General features: G+C 34.2%; 2 protein-coding genes across 3 annotated transcripts; both read right to left on the bottom strand.

Moving 5' to 3' along the window:
• Window positions 1-1,976: 1,976 nt before the first annotated feature.
• Window positions 1,977-8,057, bottom strand: LOC132060082 (zinc finger CCCH domain-containing protein 17-like). The gene is made up of 3 exons (XM_059452961.1): window positions 7,722-8,057; window positions 4,283-4,393; window positions 1,977-4,102 (listed from the first exon to the last, which is right to left on the bottom strand). Exons 1-3 carry the CDS (start codon window positions 7,854-7,856, stop codon window positions 2,228-2,230), a joined length of 2,121 nt encoding a protein of 706 aa, XP_059308944.1. The 5' UTR covers window positions 7,857-8,057; the 3' UTR covers window positions 1,977-2,227.
• A 4,382-nt stretch (window positions 8,058-12,439) lies between these two features.
• LOC132060081 (uncharacterized protein At2g02148) lies at window positions 12,440-17,955 on the bottom strand. Of its 2 annotated transcripts, none has more exons than XM_059452959.1 (7): window positions 17,796-17,955; window positions 17,372-17,713; window positions 16,664-16,826; window positions 15,694-15,814; window positions 15,534-15,599; window positions 13,034-13,276; window positions 12,440-12,706 (listed from the first exon to the last, which is right to left on the bottom strand). In XM_059452959.1, exons 1-7 carry the CDS (start codon window positions 17,938-17,940, stop codon window positions 12,605-12,607), a joined length of 1,182 nt encoding a protein of 393 aa, XP_059308942.1. In that variant the 5' UTR covers window positions 17,941-17,955; the 3' UTR covers window positions 12,440-12,604. The 2 variants fall into 2 exon arrangements, with proteins under 2 accessions (XP_059308942.1, XP_059308943.1); XM_059452960.1 differs by having other exon boundaries at window positions 17,549-17,713.
• Between the last annotated feature and the right edge of the window lie 1,368 nt (window positions 17,956-19,323).

Here is a 19,323-nt window from a genome sequence, read left to right as displayed (position 1 = left end):
TTTTTGAGCTTTTTTCTTCATTCTCTATTCTACTAAATAAAATAAAATATTAAAGGTTCATACCCCTACATATAATAAAGACTCACTCACCATTTAATAGCATTATTTTTCATTACTTCCCTTATAATTATTGTAATTGCATTGTATTAAATCTATATCTATATATAATATAAAGTTAAGTATCAGAGAAGGGATGTAACACTTCTATTTGGCCAAGGATCCTATTTATCTTTTGTATCTTTTTGTTCAAAATTTCCCCTATATTTTTATTCACTTATTATTATTCTACAAAAGTAATTGTGTCAATTACTAGTCCTCTATTCATTTATATTATTTAATGTTCATATTTAAGTGTCTCAAAATTTACTGCTCCACTCAATCCTATTCTTTATTATAAAAAAATATTAAAAGTTTCAATATTTACTACTCCAACCTTTCAAGAAATTAAATCTTTTGGAGAGTTTTCAGGAAGTTTACAAAGCTCCATTTTTTGGTTTTTACACATTTTTGACTTATATATTATTTTTCCTATTTATGTGCTATTTAAAAATAAAATAAAAGTAAATCTCATGAATTGGCCATTAATGTGTATTAACCCATGTTCGTTTTCATGTATTTTTCCGTTTTTTATTACCAAAAGGCAGTGCATATGAGCCCAAATTAAAACCTAGCAAATAGAAAGGCACACTTTTATTGACGTTAATTAGGTTAATTAATACTCTCTATTATGATTCTTCAATTATGATGATAATGGTGTATTAATTATTAAATTTATTATCATCTTTTTCCTCTCTATAAAGCTCAAATTCAATCTCTTTAGGTCGGATATTTTATCAAAACATAGATCCGTTTCTTTTTTTGAGTTTTGGAAATTCTGAAAGTTGCGATGCCAACTTTTTTTGTTTCTATTTTGTTGATCTTAGTTGAAGATATAGTACTTTTGAATTGTGTTTGAAGCTTTTTTTTTTTTTTTTTTTTTTTTTTTTTTTGGTGGCTTGTATCGTAGAAAGTAGGATTATCGATTCTGCTTAGTGTATTAGTTTCTGATGTTTTCTTTCTATTTTTTTTTTGTGATTAATAATTAATGTGAATTTATGCTTTTAGATTGAGATATACCTCAGCAATGTCAAAAGTACACCCATTTGCAATTTCCTAATCAAATGTCTAGTGGCATGATCAAAGACGATGATTTTAAGCTATATCTTCCATCACGATCTCGAATGCAACTATTCATATAAGTACGCGTCATGTGAAACGTTTACAATCGTTGAGGAGCGATCAATTGATTCACCAAACTCTGATCCAACATCACATATTCTTAGGATCCAAAAAATCTAAAGCAAACCGAAAAGCTAAATCTCCTAGAACTCATCAAAAAAAAAAAAAAAAAAAAAGATCTGTCTAAAAATAGCAAAGTTGGTTGTTTCATGTTTGCCCATAAAACTTGTATGATACTTGTATCGTTTAAGTGGGGAATCGGAATTTGGAAGCGTACAAAAGTGACATGTAAAACTTTTAACGACCAAAGTGTCTCTCGTTGTCTTAAAGGAAACTCACAATTTATAGAATTACTACACATCAATACGTACAAAATGCTTAAATTATTAAACAGCGAAAAAGTTAACGCTGCTAAGAAAATTTAGAACATTAGCACGCCAAATACAGGTTGACTTTCCATTTTCTTTGCTCTGCTGCATTTCACAGGGAAGAGGAAATCAGAACCTTACAATTCATTTGGGCTTTTTCCTATGTCAAACTTGTGCATAGACTAGTGGTATTCTCTGTTCTATTTCACTTTACAAGAATTTCCCCTTTCTTCCTTCAAACCACACTAATTTTACCACAATTCCCAACATAAACTCTTGTCTCCTTCAACTAATTCCGATTGACCAAAATCCAGATTGTTGATACAAGTAACTCGGCCGCGAAAGAAGTTACAACTAAGCTCAGCTGAACCAATTTTAAGAGAAAAGATATACTGGCAAACATGTTTCTTATTCACCCTCTAATGTTACAGTCAACACCATTTTTGGCAAAACTACAATAGAGCTGCCAAGTGCCACTAACAGGTGGAAAATTTTCCATCCAGTCTCCGAGTATAAATACAACAAAGAAAAAGAGCGTTTTCTCTACTAAAAAATAAAAATCAGTAGAGCAGTTGAATTTGCTCATTCCAAGCCAACCTAGAATAGCTCATAAGCTTAGAGCAATTGATGTATCTCATCATTTACGAGAAAACAACGCCCATCTTCTTTGCAAAGTCATCAGCATCATCTTCCTCGTCTTCATCCAGGTATTCCTCCCCAGCATCAGCATTCTCACCTTCATCTAAATTGTAATCTTCACCATCAACTTGCTCATAATCATAGTCTACATCTCTCTGATCATGGACTTCAGGGTCTTGATCATCTGCTTCTTCCATAATCATCCCTTCTTCAACATCAAACTCATTTTCACCATGGTGCGCAGGAGATTGATCATCAGCTGATATCGTTTCTTGAAGATCATTTTTCTCACCTGATGGAGGATCAGACTCTTCCTTTTGCCCAAGGTCAATATTTTCCTTTCTTTCATGTTGATGGTCTTTGCTCTTATCAGATGTCATGCCCGTTTTACTGCTTCTTTTTCTCTTCAAGATCTCTTGCAGTGGCATTGGTCCGTCAAATGATAGGTCCCCTCCTGTTGGCTGATCGCCGTCACGCTTTTGGAACTTACGCTTCCCTAGGGCCTGCTGCTCGTCGATATTTTGTTCATTGGTCTCAGAAGTTTTCCTACCTTTAAGTTCAGCAAGGCTTCTTGGACCAGAAAAATTAGAATCATTCTCGCTTACATCTCTTCTTATACGTGTACCACTGTTATTTCTTCCAGTATCATTGAGATCCTCTTGCCTTCCCTTTATTCTATCTCGAAGCCTTCCCTGATGAGAGAAAAGTTGTGGCCTTTCTAAAGATAACATGCCACGGTCCCTGGACCTATCCCTTTCCCTATCCAGCCGCATGTCTGTCCCATTAGTTGGAGAGGGTGATCTACTTGGTAGCTTTATTCTTCCTCGAAGACGACTACTAGCAACGGAACTATCATGTGAAGGTAAATCGGGTCGATCCCTCATGGAACTCCGGTACCCTCGTTCCTCAACATGCTTTTCACTTGCATAGTCATGACTAACGACTGACCTCAAACCATTAACCCTCTTTTGCTTTGATAAACGATGCCTCAGATCTGACCCTCGAACTTCTTCAGGGCTGTGAGCTCTACCATAGCGTCTCCTTTCAAGATGAGCGGATTCCCCTTGTACTCTCTCGGAAGAATCTCTATGCTGCCCCCTACCAGAGCGACCCGGAATCCTGTCGCGAGAGTCATGCCCGTAGACATCATGGTACATATCTTGGTCAACATCTGCTACTGAAGTATAATCAGCAGAGTGGCCAATATCGTACTCATCCCTTCCCCCATTTCTGCCATATTGACCTTCCTCGTGATAAAAGGCAGTACCTCTGAGCTCATCATCCACAAGAACATCAAAACCAGGCGAAACCTCCCTTGAAATCTCATCATCTTTGTTCTGAATGCTTCTGTGATCATCAAACCTGACAGGCTGCTGCACTCTGTTGGACCTACCAACAAGATTCCCATTTGTAGGAGGCACACTTTTTGGTTTGGGCCTGTGATGTGCAACATCAACAACAGGATTTGGTGGTAGCACGTTCTCATTAAAGGCAGCATTATTCTTGGACAAAGGAGTTCCCTGTTTCCCAACTGGTTGGGCTTGTACGGGTAAATCACCAGACTTCCAAGTATTTGCTTGAAAAAATGTCTTTTCTTGCACACACTTTTCAAGCCCACCAAATGGCTTCTTAAAAGTGGTTTTCTCAGTAGATACAGGATGTGGAGGAGGAGCTTTGTTAGATACAGAGATAGGTGCATGGAAGAATGGACACCTATCACCTTTTAAACAGAAGCCTTGCTGGAAGAATACGCAGGGCACACTTTGCTTACTAGAACCACCATATGGAACATTCGGGGTAGGTGCAACAGATGCCACTGGAGGTACAGAAGATCCTGTAGGAGTTGCGACTTGAGTTCCCAAAAGTCCATCAAGAGGCTGCAAAAATAGAAGATTATTAACTATCATGTCAACAATTAGCTTACAGAGACAGAGCACACTCACTTCGCTTGCTAATAAAAGTAAATACTCGTAAGTTTATATCACGACAAAGAACCCTGCGTCCTGATAGCACATAGATGATAAGAATGTGGAGTATGTTAGTGAAGAATGACTCACAGGGTGCCGGAACGCGCATTTTGGGTTTAAGCAGCTTCCGTTCAACCAGTACCAGCAATCTCGAGTATTAAGCCGAGCTATGTCACTATGCCGGTACTCACACTCGCTTCCCTATTGACAAAATAATTAAAGCGTCAGTAAAATTTCATCTAGATCAGAACGAAGACGCGGATTGAATCATGTAGAACGTTATAATCATGGCAAAGCCAACCACGTGGACAAAAAGTACGATGCCGACTGCTTTTGTGTAACAATTTTCATTTCCCCAACTGGTTATAAAAAGACAAATTAATGAGAAATAAATTCAGTTACTGCACATGTTAAATTGATTATCTTTGTCTTACCTGATCCGACCAAAGCAATCGACAGTTAAGATGCAAAACCAACATTCTGTTGTATTGATAATAAGACAAATGTGATCGATAATAATTATATGTGCACGTGAAGCCATTCACCTGCGCACTTACTTTGGCATACAAGTGACTAATTTTATACTTGCCCTGAGATTGACTCTCAACCCAGTATGTATCGCAAAACCATCATATAAGTAAAAATAACAAAATCTTTGATAAACATTCTAAAAAAAAAAAAAAAAAAAAAAAAACCAACAAGCTGCGAGAGTGGACGTATTAAAAAGGCAAATAGCAGGAACCTAACGGTTCCCAAGAACGCCAATCATGCCCTAAAATAGATAGTTCCAGAAACACGCGGACACCAAAAGACAACGTATTGTAACTTGGGGACTTCTACATATGTAAGTTAAACCTTCTAGCAAAGCAGCAGCTTCTCACTTTAGACAATCTCGAGGACACACAATTCATTAAAATTCTTTAAGATTTCCCGACAAAAAGATACTTTCTTTAATCTGATAGTGCAAACAACCCAAACGAAAAAAAAAAAAAATATCAGAATCAGGCATCGGTAGTCAAAGTTCAATAGACAACCAGCATCCAAAGGAAAAACCACAGCTTTCATAAAGCTAGGATTCAGCCAATAGCTAAAAACATAAGTAGATCGAGTTCAGAAAACCGAAGAAATCACCTTGGATTAGAAAAACTAAAACTGAAAAGAAAAAAAAAAAATATCCATTGCAACACAGATCTTCAAATAGTTCATCCAGACAACAATCTTAATGAATCAAATCAACAACTACAAGTGCATCTTAATCCCAAATTAGCTATGATCGGCTATATATCAATTCCGCTGCCTGTTTCTTGTAAGCTAAACTACAGATCACTAAACCAAGAAATTCTCTAAATCTTGCACTAATTTTTTTTTTTCTTCACAAGGCTAAATCTTTAATTTTTTTTTTCTTCATAAGGCTAAATCTTGCACTAATCTTTATGCTAACACACAAATCTCTAAACAAACTAAAAAAACTCTTCGTAGACATCGACAGGAGCAGATGAAAAAGCTTAGTTACGGGTTCACGTGAACTCAGTAATTTTTACCCAAACTCGGTATATGTATTTAAAAATTCATCAAATATCTATACTATCTAATTGTGAACCCAGTTATTATTGTAGTATTAATTTAAGATCAATATAGGAACCCATAAATTTTAAATCTTGGATCCGCCTCTCGACATCGAACCTGATGTAAGTGTAACAAACTAAATCTTAATCTTATCCCTACACTAACATACACCAAATAAAAAAAAATAAAAAAACTCTTGACTTACACGGAACTAAAGTATAAAGTTTATCAAGGACTATATAATTATTAATTAATCAAATTAAAAAGGAAAAAAAAAAAAAAAAAAAAACTAAACCTTTTTGCAAGTAAGAGGAGAAGCAAGAAAGTCAACACAATCAGTGTTTCTCTTTACAGCTTCATCCTCAGCTAACGGTAGCGCAGTTTGCAGTTGCTGCGGCGGTGTAGGGCCCACCATGGTGCCTTAAGAAAACCCTAATTAACAGATCCTACACAAAATCTCTAAACAAACTAAAAAAGCTCTAATCTTTATGCTAACATACAAATCTCTAAACAACCTACACTACCACAGTGTCAAGGAGATTCGACTTATAGTTGATATCATCAATATTGATCAAATTAAAAAGAAAAATAGATAAAGAAAACCACTAAATCTTAATCCTTGGTCTTATAATTCACTAAAATCTTCAGCTTAGCCCTATACTAACATACAAATCCACACCCAAAAAAAAAAAAAACCTACTCTTAGAGCCTGTTTGGATGGGCTTAAAATAAGCAGCTTATAAGCTGGAAACAGCTTATAAGCCAAAAAAAAATAAGTTGGGGTAGGCTAACTTATTTTTTTTGGCTTATAAGCTGTTTTCAACTTATAAGCTGCTTTAGATAAGCTAAGCCAAACGGAAAGCTTATTTTATGCACAAAATGACTTTAAGCTGGCCAGTCAAACACTCAAAAAAGCTGAAAACAGCTTATAAGCAACTTATAAGCCAATCCAAACGGGCTCTTAACACAGTAGCATCAAGAAGATTCAACTTATATAGTAGTATATATACATTAAAAAAGAAATTGATCTAACTACTCTCTCTCTCTCTCTATATATATATACACAAAAAATATCAAGGATATATACACACACACATTAAAAAGAAACTGATCTAACTACTCTGTGTAAATCTCAACTAGTTAACTATATCATTTATAAATCAAATTTAAAAAAAATAAAAAATACACTAAATCTTAATCCCTAGTCTCATATTTCATTAAATCTTAAGCTTAGTCCTACACTAACATACAAATCCACACAAAAATATCTAGGAGATACACACACACATTAAAAAGAAACTGATCTAACTACTCTGTGTAAATCTCAACTAGTTGATATATCATTTATAAATCAAATTATTTTTTAAAAAAAAAACCACTAAATCTTATTTCATTAAATCTTAGTCCTACACTAACATACAAATCCACAAAAAAATATCTAGAAGACACACACACACACACACACAAGACACACACACATATTAAAAAGAAACTGATCTAACTACCCTATGTAATCTCAACTAGTAAATACCATTTATAAATAAAAAAAAAAAAAGACTAAACCTTAATCCCTAGTCTTATAATCCACTAAATCTTAAGCTTAGCCCTACACTAACATACAAATCCACACACAAAAAAAAAAAAAAAAAAAAAACTCTACTCTAACACTGTATTATCAAGGAGATTCAACTTATATAGTAAATATACATACGTTAAAAAGAAACTGATCTAACTATATGTAAATCTCAAATAGTTAATATCATTTATTAATCAATTTTTTTTTTTTTAAAAAAAACACTAAATCTTAATCCCTAGTCTTATAATTCATTAAATCTTAAGCTTAACCCTACACTAACATACAAATCCACACAAAAACATCCAGGAGATATATATATATTAATCTCAACTAATTAATATATCATTTATTAATCAAATTAAATAAAGAAAAAAAAAATATTTAAACCTTTTTGCACGTAAGAGGAGAAGCAAGAAAGTAAACACAATCAGTGTTTCTCTTTAAAGCTTCATCTTCAACTGACGACGGCGGCGCCGCCGTAGATGACGGTGGCGTAATTTGCAACTGTGTAGGTCCCACCATGGTTGTCAAAACCCTAATTTAATTAACAGATCCTATTAATTAACAACAAGAAGAAAAAAAGCTTTTTTAAGTAATGGATCTAGGGTTTTTTTTTCAAAGCATATACAAAAAGATTTAAGATTTTATATGTATATGTAATTATGAGCTATAATTGAATCAGGTTTTAGCTTTGTAGAGAACACCATAGGCGGGGGGGTGGGGTGGGGGGCGGGGGGGGGGGGGGGGAGGAAGCCGTTGAGAAAATAAGGTGCTTATAGAAAGAGATGAGGCTTCGGTGAAAGAGAGAGGCTTTTAACTGAGAAAAGGCCATAAACAGTCCCTTATCTATGGGGAGGCCTAAAATGGCCCCTTAACTATACACTTTCCGATTTTAAATTTTTAACTATCCAAAAACTTATCAAATTTGTCTTCCGTATTTTTTTATACAAACAGCGTACAAACTCATAAACCTTCGTGATTAATCATTAAACCATTCCTCGTACCTATAGCTCTCTCTCTCCGCTTCCTTTTCCTCAAGTTCCTCTTGTTAAAAAAAAAAAGAAAAAAAAAAAAGCATTCTGGCACTGGTGTCGCTCTCGAGTCTCTAAAATTCGAAAAGACAAACTCAGGCACAAAATTTCTATAAACATTCTTCTCAAACACTACTAAAAAACTGGTAAAAACCGACGAAAAAAAACCGATGGAAAACCAACGAAAGACCGACAGATTCATTTTCGCTTTTTCAATAATTTTTTTAAATCTTTTTTTTTTTTAAGAAAAAACCGTCTGATCGCGTCGATTATTTTTTGCACAAAAATGCGCGAAAAAAATAAAACTATTTGTTATATTATTTTCTAAAATAAACCGAATGGAGTCCGTCGGTTTTTTATTTTTATTTTTTTATAAAAAACCGACGGAGACGAGTCCGTCGATTTTTTAGAGCGAAAAAAAAGATAAATTAAATCATGTATATATGAACAAAAAATATCGCTGGTCTAGTGGTAAAGCCCTTTAATGCCAAGGAACATACCCGGGTTTGACTCTCCAAGTTCCTACATTTCATTGTTTAATTTTCAAAAAAAAAAAAAAAATCAACGTGAGACCGTCAGTTTTTTTTTAATTTTTTTTTTAACAAATCCGTCGGACTGGGTCGGTTTTAACCGACGCAGTCCGTCGGTTACGAAAGGCGAGAGAGAACTTCAGGAAAAAAGTTGAGGTTAAAGAAAACGAACTTGAGGAAAAAGAAGCGAGAGAGAGAGAGATATGGAGGTCCGGATGGTTTTAACGATTAATCTTACGAAAGTTTATGAGTTTGTACGTCGTTTGTATAAAAAAATATATGGAGACCAAATTTGATAAGTTTTTGGATAGTTAAAGGACTAAAACCTAGAAGATATAGTTGATCATTTTATCTACTCCCATGATAAGGGACTATTTATGGCCTTTTCTCGCTTTTAACTTGAGGCAAACTTTCCAAAAAAAAAAAATTGGAAAAAAAAAAAAGTTTGCAGTTTTTTTTTTTTTTTTTCCGATTTATATAAAACCGAATTTTAGACAAATTTCATGTATATATTTGTTTATGCATTTGATTTAGTGGAATAGACTTCACGAATTTATCTCTCTTAAAATTTGATTGGATTAAGAATCAAATAAAAAAATAAAAAAAAGGATAAATATTATTGCTATAAGTTAAGCAAGTTTCCAAAAAAGAAAAAAAAGTTTTAATTTCTTTTATTTTGTTTTTTCGTTTTTTCAGGCTAGACGCTATTTTTTGCTTTCCAGATTTTTATAAAATCAGATTTTCGTGAATTTTCATGTATGTTTTTGTTCAGGCATGTTTGATTTAGTCGATTAAACTTCACGAATTTATCTCTTAAATGTCGTTTTTCATGAAAAGTCTATGTACGTATTTGTTTATATATTGTGTGCTTTAGTTTAATATACTTCACGAATTTGCCTCCTAAAATAAATTTTCAAGAAACATTATGCATGTATGTTTGCGTTAATCTACCAGATTTCACAATTTATCTCTTAAAATTAGATTTTCAAGAAATTTCATGTTTGATTTTGTCCATCAATGTTTGCTTTAGTATGATAGACTTCATGAATTTGTCTTGAAAATTAACCTTATCAAAAAACTTAATGTATATATACCCATGGGTGTTTGCTTTATTTTAATTTAACATACTTCACGAATTGGTCTGCTAAATTCATTTTTGAAGCCGGAAGCACAATTATACAATTGGTTTAAAGTTTTAATCTGATAATCTAGGTGCAACATCAGAAGATTTGAGTTGGCCTTTCTTTGGTAGTTCCCTGTCGAAAAATTGCTAGATCATTTACGCTTGCCATCTTTCAAGTATACTTGTTCGACCATCGAAGATTGTGGCGCGTATCAGGTTAAGTGCCCCTCGATCATTAATCAGAGATTCTGAGTTTGAGGTCTTGGAATGGAGTCACTTTAGTAGGAAGCCCTTTTAACCTTCAAAGTGAAATTTTGACATGAATCTAAATTAATCAGGCCCCAAAAATATCTCATGTTGTATATTTGTTCTGCTCAAAGTACTATGAATTACGATACTTTTACGCTTTTACAAAAACCAGAAAGTATTTGGAAGATCATAATTAAGGAGAATATTTATTTGACTGCTCAAATATAGTAGTACCGCTATTTTTGTTGCAGAAAAGAGTATAAAAGTTTATAATCCTCTTTCATCACTTTCACTTTAGGATCGTAACTTTGTAATATCCTCAACCTTTTTCTTATTGTCTCTAAATAAAGAATATTTGTTTCCTCTTATTCTCTCCTCAAAGTTTCATTTTTACCTTCTTTTTTTTTTATCAAAGGAGAAGTGCATGAGAGCCTAAAAAGGGTTTACTAAATGCAATTGCTTAGAAAATTGAAACAGGACTCATTTAATTTTGCACAATTTGTCCATTTTGAGAAATAAAAATAGAAACCACATTAAAGGTCTATCAATGTGCATTTTAATTCTCTAACCAACCAGATATTAGAAATATGATATGAATTATTTCTAGTAAATAAAGAAATAAATCCACAGAGCTTACACACTCCTCTTAGACCATTCTCAAATGAGAAATAAAAGCTCATAGTCATAAATATCTGAGTGCATTCACGTTTTCAACTTTTCATGTTATTCAGTTTAATTTTCATTGTTGAGGTACTTTTTCAATGTTCTATTTTATCCTTTTTAAAAGTTTCTTGCAGGATGAAGCTAAAAAATAATTGTCTGATTGGCATACTTCAACTAATTCATTAGATATTTATTACTCCTTCCGGTTCAAAATAAGTATCAATTAGCCTTTTTCACACCCTTTAAAAAAACAAAAAACTATTTTCTAGAAGAAAAAATATTTTGACTAAACTATTCTTAATTAATAAGACTCTTGCTTACTTATTACCTTGGGTTACTGGAGGTAAATTTGGAAAAATAAAGTTAATAATTCCTTCTTGATTGGACACTTATTTTGAAATAAAATAAAAAAATTAAAGTGAACACTTATTTTAAATCGGAAGAGTATCTCCCATCAAAACAAGTACTCTACCATATAACTTTTCACTGAGATTTAGACAAACAGAAAGAATTTAACTTACGTAACCTATATGGAGTTTGATCCTTGGGTCCCTTGTCACTCAAACTCTTCAAGAATTAATTTGCTTGCATCGGTTAAATTATTTCACTTGATAGAGTTAGTATAGTGGATTTAATTACATTATCCACGTTTAATTACAAGAATAGTTATTTTGAGCTACTGAACGAACAGTACTTCTAGTTAAATTTTTTTACTTAAATGCTAAATACATTTATTGAGTTGGCATTTTGCCCGAAGTGTTGATGAACTAGCAAAGAGAAATATGATGTCACCAAAAAGGTCTGCATAGCGTAACCGTGTGAGTACCATTGTTTGACTTAAAAGTGAGTTTGCTTACTTGCCCTTTGAGAGGACAGCCTTGGCACACTATACCCCCTTTAAACTAACTTATTTAAGTGTTTCATTCTCCCGTACCTAAGTCGATAAAAAAAAAAAATGAAAAATTTATAGTTAGGTCTCATCTTAAAAGAAGGGAAAAGGTAAAGGTTTATCCTACTTTGCAAAAAGATCTAACGTTGCCCACCATTAGAAGTTTGACACATCCATGTCCTCACTGTTTAGTTCAGCCTCAATTGCCCTTAGTCACTAACAACAGGGTCATGGCTGAACCGAACTTTTAACTGCAAGAACAAACTTTGACCCTGAAATTGCCATTAGTCACAAAATGAGTGGATTCTTTGTGTCCATATTGCCAGAGGACAAAGTTAGAACTTTGGCAAACCACAAGAGCAGAGTTAGAACTTTCGCAAACCATAAGAGCAAATTTAGACCTATACCCTATATAATCTTGGTATGTTAGTGATCAAGGCAATTTCAAGCCAACAATGTAACATCGAAGACACGGATGAGCAAAACTCCTAACGAGGGGGAAAGTTAGAGCTTTTCACAAAGTAAAAGGGCAAATTTGACCAAGTAATTACATGCATATACTGAGCCCCCAAAAAACAAAAGGAAACAAAAAAGATAGAGAAAACACCTTTTCTCCCACAGGGACAAAAAACAAAGAGAAAACCTTTTTTCCCCACAGAAAACAAAAACCGAAGGAAGAACAAAAGACAAGAGAGATGGAGAGAAAGATGAGTAATCTGGTATAGAAATGTATACATATTTACAATTAATGTACAATTCACATTGGGAGACTGGATGAGTTCGCATCAAATTCCTAATCTCTTTGTACCACATTCTGAGCAGAATTTAGAGGTCTCTCTCAAGTAGGGAGTACCACATTCGTCACAAAACTTTGCAGGACTTGTAGGCTGCATGATCGATAATAAAGGAAATGAAAGAAAATCACTTCTGATGAAAATTAGATATTTAGAGATACAAATCACAGTAACAGTCAGACAAATTGAATGTATGGTAGTTAGTGAGGATTCCTTAAGCCAACAACATAATGCATTTGTGTAGTCAATTAGATAAAGAGTTCAGAAGCAAATCAACCAGTACCTTGCATGGTTAGTAGAGGCATGAAGTAAAAGCGTTTTTTTTTTTTTTTTATGGATAAGTAGGCATGAAGTTAAAGTATATTACAGGGGTGCTTTGAACTTGAATCTTGGGAAAGACAGCATAAAAGAATCTCTCACCATTATATGCATGCGTCCACCAACATGGCCTAATTGTTGTAAGCAAGCCATATGCGGAGACATGGTTGGCGACTGAGAATGAGCAATTTCAGGCAAGTGTGACTGAGGGCCACATTGTTGATTATGAGAGAAGTGGGCTATATGTTGGCTTTGGTTGATATGGTGCTGGTGCTGAAGGGGATGAAATTGACCCTGATGGCACAGAGGTTGCATATGCTGCTTTGAGGTAGTCTGTTGACTATCCTGTGGTAGAAATATAGTTGAACAAGATGAGCATGAATCAACAAATTAAGGTATATAAACATCTGCATTGTCGTAAAGACAAATCAAAGCATCCAAAGAAACAACTCATGCAGCATTAAGCTACACAGGCACAAAAGACAAAAGCAGTTTAGTAGGCACTGATATGTGTTTAGTATCAAGTATCTCATAACTACTGCAAAAAGCATTCCCGAGTTCCAACGGGAAAAGTTTGTCGCCTATTTATCCACTGGAGCAAAACTTCTCGAGTCCTCTATAAACCCCTTAACAAAAAGTTGGCCTCACTATTAAGTCTAGTCCATTTGGACCTAGCAGGACAAGCATGGAGTCCATCTACCTGTTGGGTCTAAAATGCTAGACATATTTCAGCGCAGGAACTGGTACTGCTAATTCTATGCAGATTTTAGGGAAAAGATGTTAAACTATCCAGGTTAAGGAGGCTTAAAAACATTACTAAGTTTCAAGGTGAGTTATTTGTAACCTTTTACAACAATTTGCTGGCGATTTAGAGCATGAAATAAGCAAAGTAGAAAGTGGTTCTGTATGCTAATTAATAATGATGTAAGAGTAATTTAAATTTCAAGCGGGATTTTTCGAAAATGTACAGGTAAAACTAGGGCTGTTCACAGTTTTGGTTAAAACCAAAACCAAACTGAAAATTTAACCAAACCGAATAAAAAAACCGACATTTGGTTTGGTTTGGTTTTAAATTTGAAAAACCGATAATATTTGGTTTGGTTATGGTTATAGTAAAAAATAACCGAATAAATAACCGAACCAAACCGATAATTATATACATAAAATTTATAATTATTTATATGTATAATATTAACTTTTCATAAATAATTAAAGATATTTTATACCTTTTAATTATTAATTTAATTTTGGTCTACTTATTTTTAAGAAAAAGAATATGTCCAAGTCCAACAATCCAAGCCCAACTCTAATAAGTCGTAAGCATAAGGGTAAAAAGTAAAAATCCTACTATCTCTTTTCATTTTACATTGCCATCGGATGTCTTTCCCTCAATAAGCAAAGTTCGCCCTTGTGGGCCGTGAGGAAAAAAGAGCTTCATAAGAAATTTGAAGAATGTAGAGAGAGAATATTTGAATTGTCACGGCTAGTCATAAATTGAAAAACCGAACCAAACCGACAATAACCAAACCGGTGGTTATTATTTTACTTGGTTTGGTTATGGTTTTAGACATTTAAAAACCGACTAAATTGGTTTGGTTATGGTTTTAACCAATAACCGACCCAAACCGAACCATGAACACCCCTAGGTAAAACATACATAGAAGTTAAAACATCCAAAACTTCCAAAATGAAAAATTAAAAATAAGAAATCAAATGAAATTTGAAGGAAAACAGAACATCTAAGGTAGCAAAGAGGACCAGCGAGAAATAGCAACCAGAAATTTGATAGCCATCTAAGAAGCATTATATTGTCTGTGCGAATTCCATTAATACTTTTGGCAATTCATGAATCAACCCGTTCAATCGGTATAGGACTAGGAGATTTATTTAGAAATTCTCCATATGTATTAGGAGTGAGTTTTTCTGTTAGGAGAAACTGATGCTCCAAAGCAAGTCCATATATGTCTTGCGTGTGTCTCTGGCTGCACCTTAGTTCACTCAACCATGAGACAAAAGAACAGTAAAGCAAAACACTTGTGATCGTTTTTCCATCTTGATTTTATAGAAGAGGGACACTCTGTTGATGCTAAGAAATAGAAATGTGCACGCCGATAGTGTTAATACAGAGACATACGATTCTTTTTGAACAGTAACAGAGACATAAAACTACTAACAGCATAACACGATGCTGAAAAGTAATATTCGATCAAAACCAGCACACTGCTAAAAGAGGTTAGCAGAACTAAGAACCACAAAAAAAAAAAAAAAAAAAAAAAAAAAAAAAAAGCGCAACACACCGAACGGGACTGAAGGAGTTTTAAATGTGTAGTTAATCGTTAACATTGACACTCCAGTAACAATTAACTACAAATTTAAAACTCCTTCAGTCCTGTTAAAATTACAAGCTTCATGTATGCAACAACAGAAGTTTATCTGTTTCTTCTTAATTATTGTCTGATATATAGCATACTGTTCTATGCGTGTTCTAGTTTATCAGACGAACAAGAAAGTAAAAACAACATTCAAATTAAATTAAGACAGTGGAAAGGAGTAAAACAACATTCATATTAAATTAAGACAGTGGAAAGGAGTAAAACCTTACTTCACTAACAGAGCGGTAGCTTTGACCTGCAGCTAATGAAGAAGCAATGTCTGTGCTGGTGAATGCCTAATAGACACGAGCAGAAAAAATTTCTAATCAATTTTCCAAATAAAATAGGATAAGGGATACATATGATGGCTACAAGATCACCTAAACTTACTGAAAAACCAGTGATGTTGGAAACTGAGTTTGATGCACGTCTATACTTGTGTCTTGGAGCATAGAATTTATAGTCTCTGGGGGATATAGCAACTTCGTTTCGGCCCGTCAGTCTTCTGAACCTATATTAGTAGGAGCATGGATCAATTTGACATGCTGATTTTTCATGAATTAAAACATTGACTAGCACCATTGGAAACAGCGTCTCTACCTTCACAAGGCAGGGGTAAGGCTGCATACACACCAACCTCCTCAGATCCTACTTGTGGGATTACACTGGGTATGTTGTTGTAAAAGAAGAATACAAAATTGTAGGAAAAAGTGTCCTTAACTGACAAAAAGGAAGATACTAGTTTGACTGAAGATCATTAACTTCTACTTCTATCTTATGCCAGTATTGTCTTCAAGGTCCACATACATAATCATTACAGAAAGAGATCGGTAACAAAGTCAACTGCAGTTAGCTAAATTTGAAGGAAAAAAAACTGCTAGATACGAACATCAAAGATGGAAAAGCTACTTAAAACTAATTGGATCTTTGGAGTTAAAAGTTGAGTGTAAATGCCAACTTTTTGATAATCAGCTTCTTTTTTATTTTTGATAATCAACTTTTATTTTAATTATTTAAAAATATCTAACTATGTAATTATACTCGTGCAACCAAACATGATGCTAGGATTTATACCATAATTACCTTATGACAAACAAACATGTCTTTATAATTACCATGTAGTGTAATTACTAGGCTACACATTGGTTTTCAAACATACAATAAGTCAATGTGGAATGTAGATTATCTAGAACAGATTTTTTTGATAAGGATAAGAGGACACAAACATGCAGTAGAGAAAAATGCATCTATTATCTCATGCCAACAGAAGTACTAACACAAGACTGGAATTTTAGGTAAAAATAACAGATTATTTTAGATAAATCCAACTTCAATATTTAAGATGGAGAGTTTGGCATACCATTCTGCATCATCAATACATAAGCTTGTTGGTTTCTCCACAATGGCTAAACCATTAACCACAACAAACCGAACACGCTTTTCCTCCTGTATCACTAATTCAGGAAACCTTGCCCTTGTTTCAAAAGATGTAGCCAACTCCCGCCTTTTAAATGTGCAAGGTCCTGTATATTTAATATCAGCTAAGTAAGAGGCTAACCGTGAAAATGAAAGGCCAACAACAGGAGATGAAAATTACGCTAAACAACATTTTCCCCATTTCATCCTTGTCAGGAAATAATGATATATGTAACCAGCAAAAGAAGGGGAAAACAATGAGGAAATTCAAAAACTAAAAGTTGATGGGCTAAACTAGATGCTTCTGCTGATCCAAGATTCTCCACAGCTTCATGTTTCTACATAGATTAAAAAAGTAATCTATTTTTGATTTCTTTTCCTCTCCTATTCATATTTTTGTCCTTTCAATCCTCTCCATGCTCACATGGATGAAGGGAAGCAAGATATAGAAAAGCAACAGGGTAAGCATAGACTAGCCTAAAATTTGAAGCTGACACATACAACAATAAAATCACTCTTCTCCGATCCCAATGAGAAATCATATCTATTACAGCAAGATAGCTCAACTGAGAGAAAAAGGTGATGTCATGGGAAAAGGCAAAGACCGACTTGCAAGTGTTGAAATGAAGTTTTGGAACCTTAGATGTCATACCTTTCCTGGGAAATTTTTTTGCAAGCTTTCTGTATAAACCACCAGCTGCTTCAAGGGCCACACCGATGGTTTTTTCACGCATGCCATTTAAAGAAGAGAGCCTTACATTCACTTCACTAACCAGTGTTTCATACATGTTAGCCACATACATCAAGGGCAAAACAAATGTAGCATCACCTTCATAATTGATTTCTCTAGACTTCCGCTTGCTCATTTTATCTTGTGAAGATTGAGCTGCAAAGTCTGCCTCTGAATCTACAACTTCAACTACTTGTGGCCTTATGAAATGATCTACGATAATGTCCAAAAATCTTGTCCTTGCCGTTTCAATCGGCGAAATATCTGGTCCATGAAAACTGGCATTAGCAAATCTAAAAGTGAAGGTCCATTTAACAATCAAATATAAAATGAAATCTCCAGTTACCATCAATAGTAACAATATTGTAGGAGCCCGTTGAAGATCCACTATTTTCAATGCTAGTACGATCTTCCTCGACCACTATACCATGAAGTGGTAATGAGTTTCTGAAGGATTCATGGAGGCAATCCTGAAAAAGTACTAATGCCATTAGTATTCGTGAATAATTCAAGAACAAATACAGTCACTGGTATAGGTTTCCAGAGTCAAAAAGCCAGTTTCTAACATCAAAAACAAAGTTGTCTGACCAGTAGAGAAGCCTGCTTACTCTAGCTAAACAAGTTTCCCGATTTGGCACAATTAAACAGAATGCCAATGCCTTTAAAAATAAAAAGACGACCTTAATATCACATGGAATGGAAATATCTTGGCATCCATGCTGACTTGAGGGAAAATAGGGTAAAATGGAAACCAAAAAAATAAAAAATAAAAAAAATCAATATAGGTATACCATTTAGTTGGGATTAAGGCTTAACCTAGTCGGCATGCTTATTTTAGATCCAATCTTCATTAGGAGTCCTTTCATTTTACTAGAGACTTGTATACCAGTAAAAATGGAGAGAGAACTTCCAATGTTAAAGAAGCTAAATTATTGAATATCGGATGAAAACAGTTCTAATGGAAATCTGCATAGTGAGGATTCATACAGCTGAAACTAACTAGCTTAGGATTGAGGCATAGTTCTTGTTGTAGTTTGCGAAATTAACAATCAGAAGGTATGAATAGCAAACCGAACATTGTATTTTTATTTTTATTTTTTACAACCGTGGTATCCGGGCTAGCTCTCGCGCAAACCGGACATTGTATTAGTTATACAAATTTCATAGTGGGATTACATTTGTTTATGCAGCCCAGCAAAAGATTTCTAACAGAAGATTATTTCCAACTTACACATTACCAGAAACTGAAACAACAGCACATACTCCCTCCGTTCACTTTTATTTGTCACATTTTGCTTCCCGAGAATCAAACTACATGGACTTTGACCAACATTTTAAGATGTATTTTCTCATCGTATTAATATTAAAAGAATTGCAACTTATAGTATTTCTTGTATAGCTTTTGAACATCTAAATTTTAATTTTAAAATATCAAATTAATCTAGTTCAATTCAACTCCGAAGATTAGTCAAATTGACTCTCTAGAAGCGAAACGTAACAATTAAAAGTGAACGGAGGGTATAATATATTTTTTTAGGCATAATACATAGATAGACACTTAAACTTGGCATCTATGGCAACTAAACACTCCAACTTTGAGAATGCACATCCAGACACCTCAACTCGTCCCCACTATGTCAGTTGAACACTCTGACTTATAGCCACCTCCAAAGTTTATGTGCCATGTCATGCCACATCAGCGTCGGGTGTCCACTAGACTCAGTGAGGACGAGTTGGGGTGTCTAGATGTGCATTCTCAAAGTTGCAGTGTTTACACAGTGAGGACGAATTGAGGTGTCTAAATGTGCATTCTCAAAGTTCGAGTGTTTAGTTTCCAGTTGAGGCCAAGTTAAGGTCTCTAATTATGCATTATG

This window comes from Lycium ferocissimum, chromosome 6 (genome assembly GCF_029784015.1).
Source record: "Lycium ferocissimum isolate CSIRO_LF1 chromosome 6, AGI_CSIRO_Lferr_CH_V1, whole genome shotgun sequence".
In the NCBI taxonomy this organism is placed as follows: Eukaryota; Viridiplantae; Streptophyta; class Magnoliopsida; order Solanales; family Solanaceae; genus Lycium; species Lycium ferocissimum.
This window is presented reverse-complemented; position numbering and strand designations above follow the sequence as displayed.

Bases quoted from the DNA above. Each gene is read 5' to 3' on its own strand.
- LOC132060082 (XM_059452961.1), bottom strand. From the start codon at position 7,856: ATGGTGGGACCTACACAGTTGCAAATTACGCCACCGTCATCTACGGCG. The intron at 4,394-7,721 runs GTTTAAATATTT...TTTTGTCAATAG, and splicing joins CTCCTCTTACGTGCAAAAAG to GGAAGCGAGTGTGAGTACCG. The intron at 4,103-4,282 runs GTGAGTCATTCT...CTATTTTTGCAG, and splicing joins AATGCGCGTTCCGGCACCCT to CCTCTTGATGGACTTTTGGG.
- LOC132060081 (XM_059452959.1), bottom strand. From the start codon at position 17,940: ATGGCATTAGTACTTTTTCAGGATTGCCTCCATGAATCCTTCAGAAAC. The intron at 15,600-15,693 runs GTAAGTTTAGGT...CGTGTCTATTAG, and splicing joins CCAACATCACTGGTTTTTCA to GCATTCACCAGCACAGACAT. The intron at 13,277-15,533 runs GTAAGGTTTTAC...TTTCTACCACAG, and splicing joins GCTACCGCTCTGTTAGTGAA to GATAGTCAACAGACTACCTC.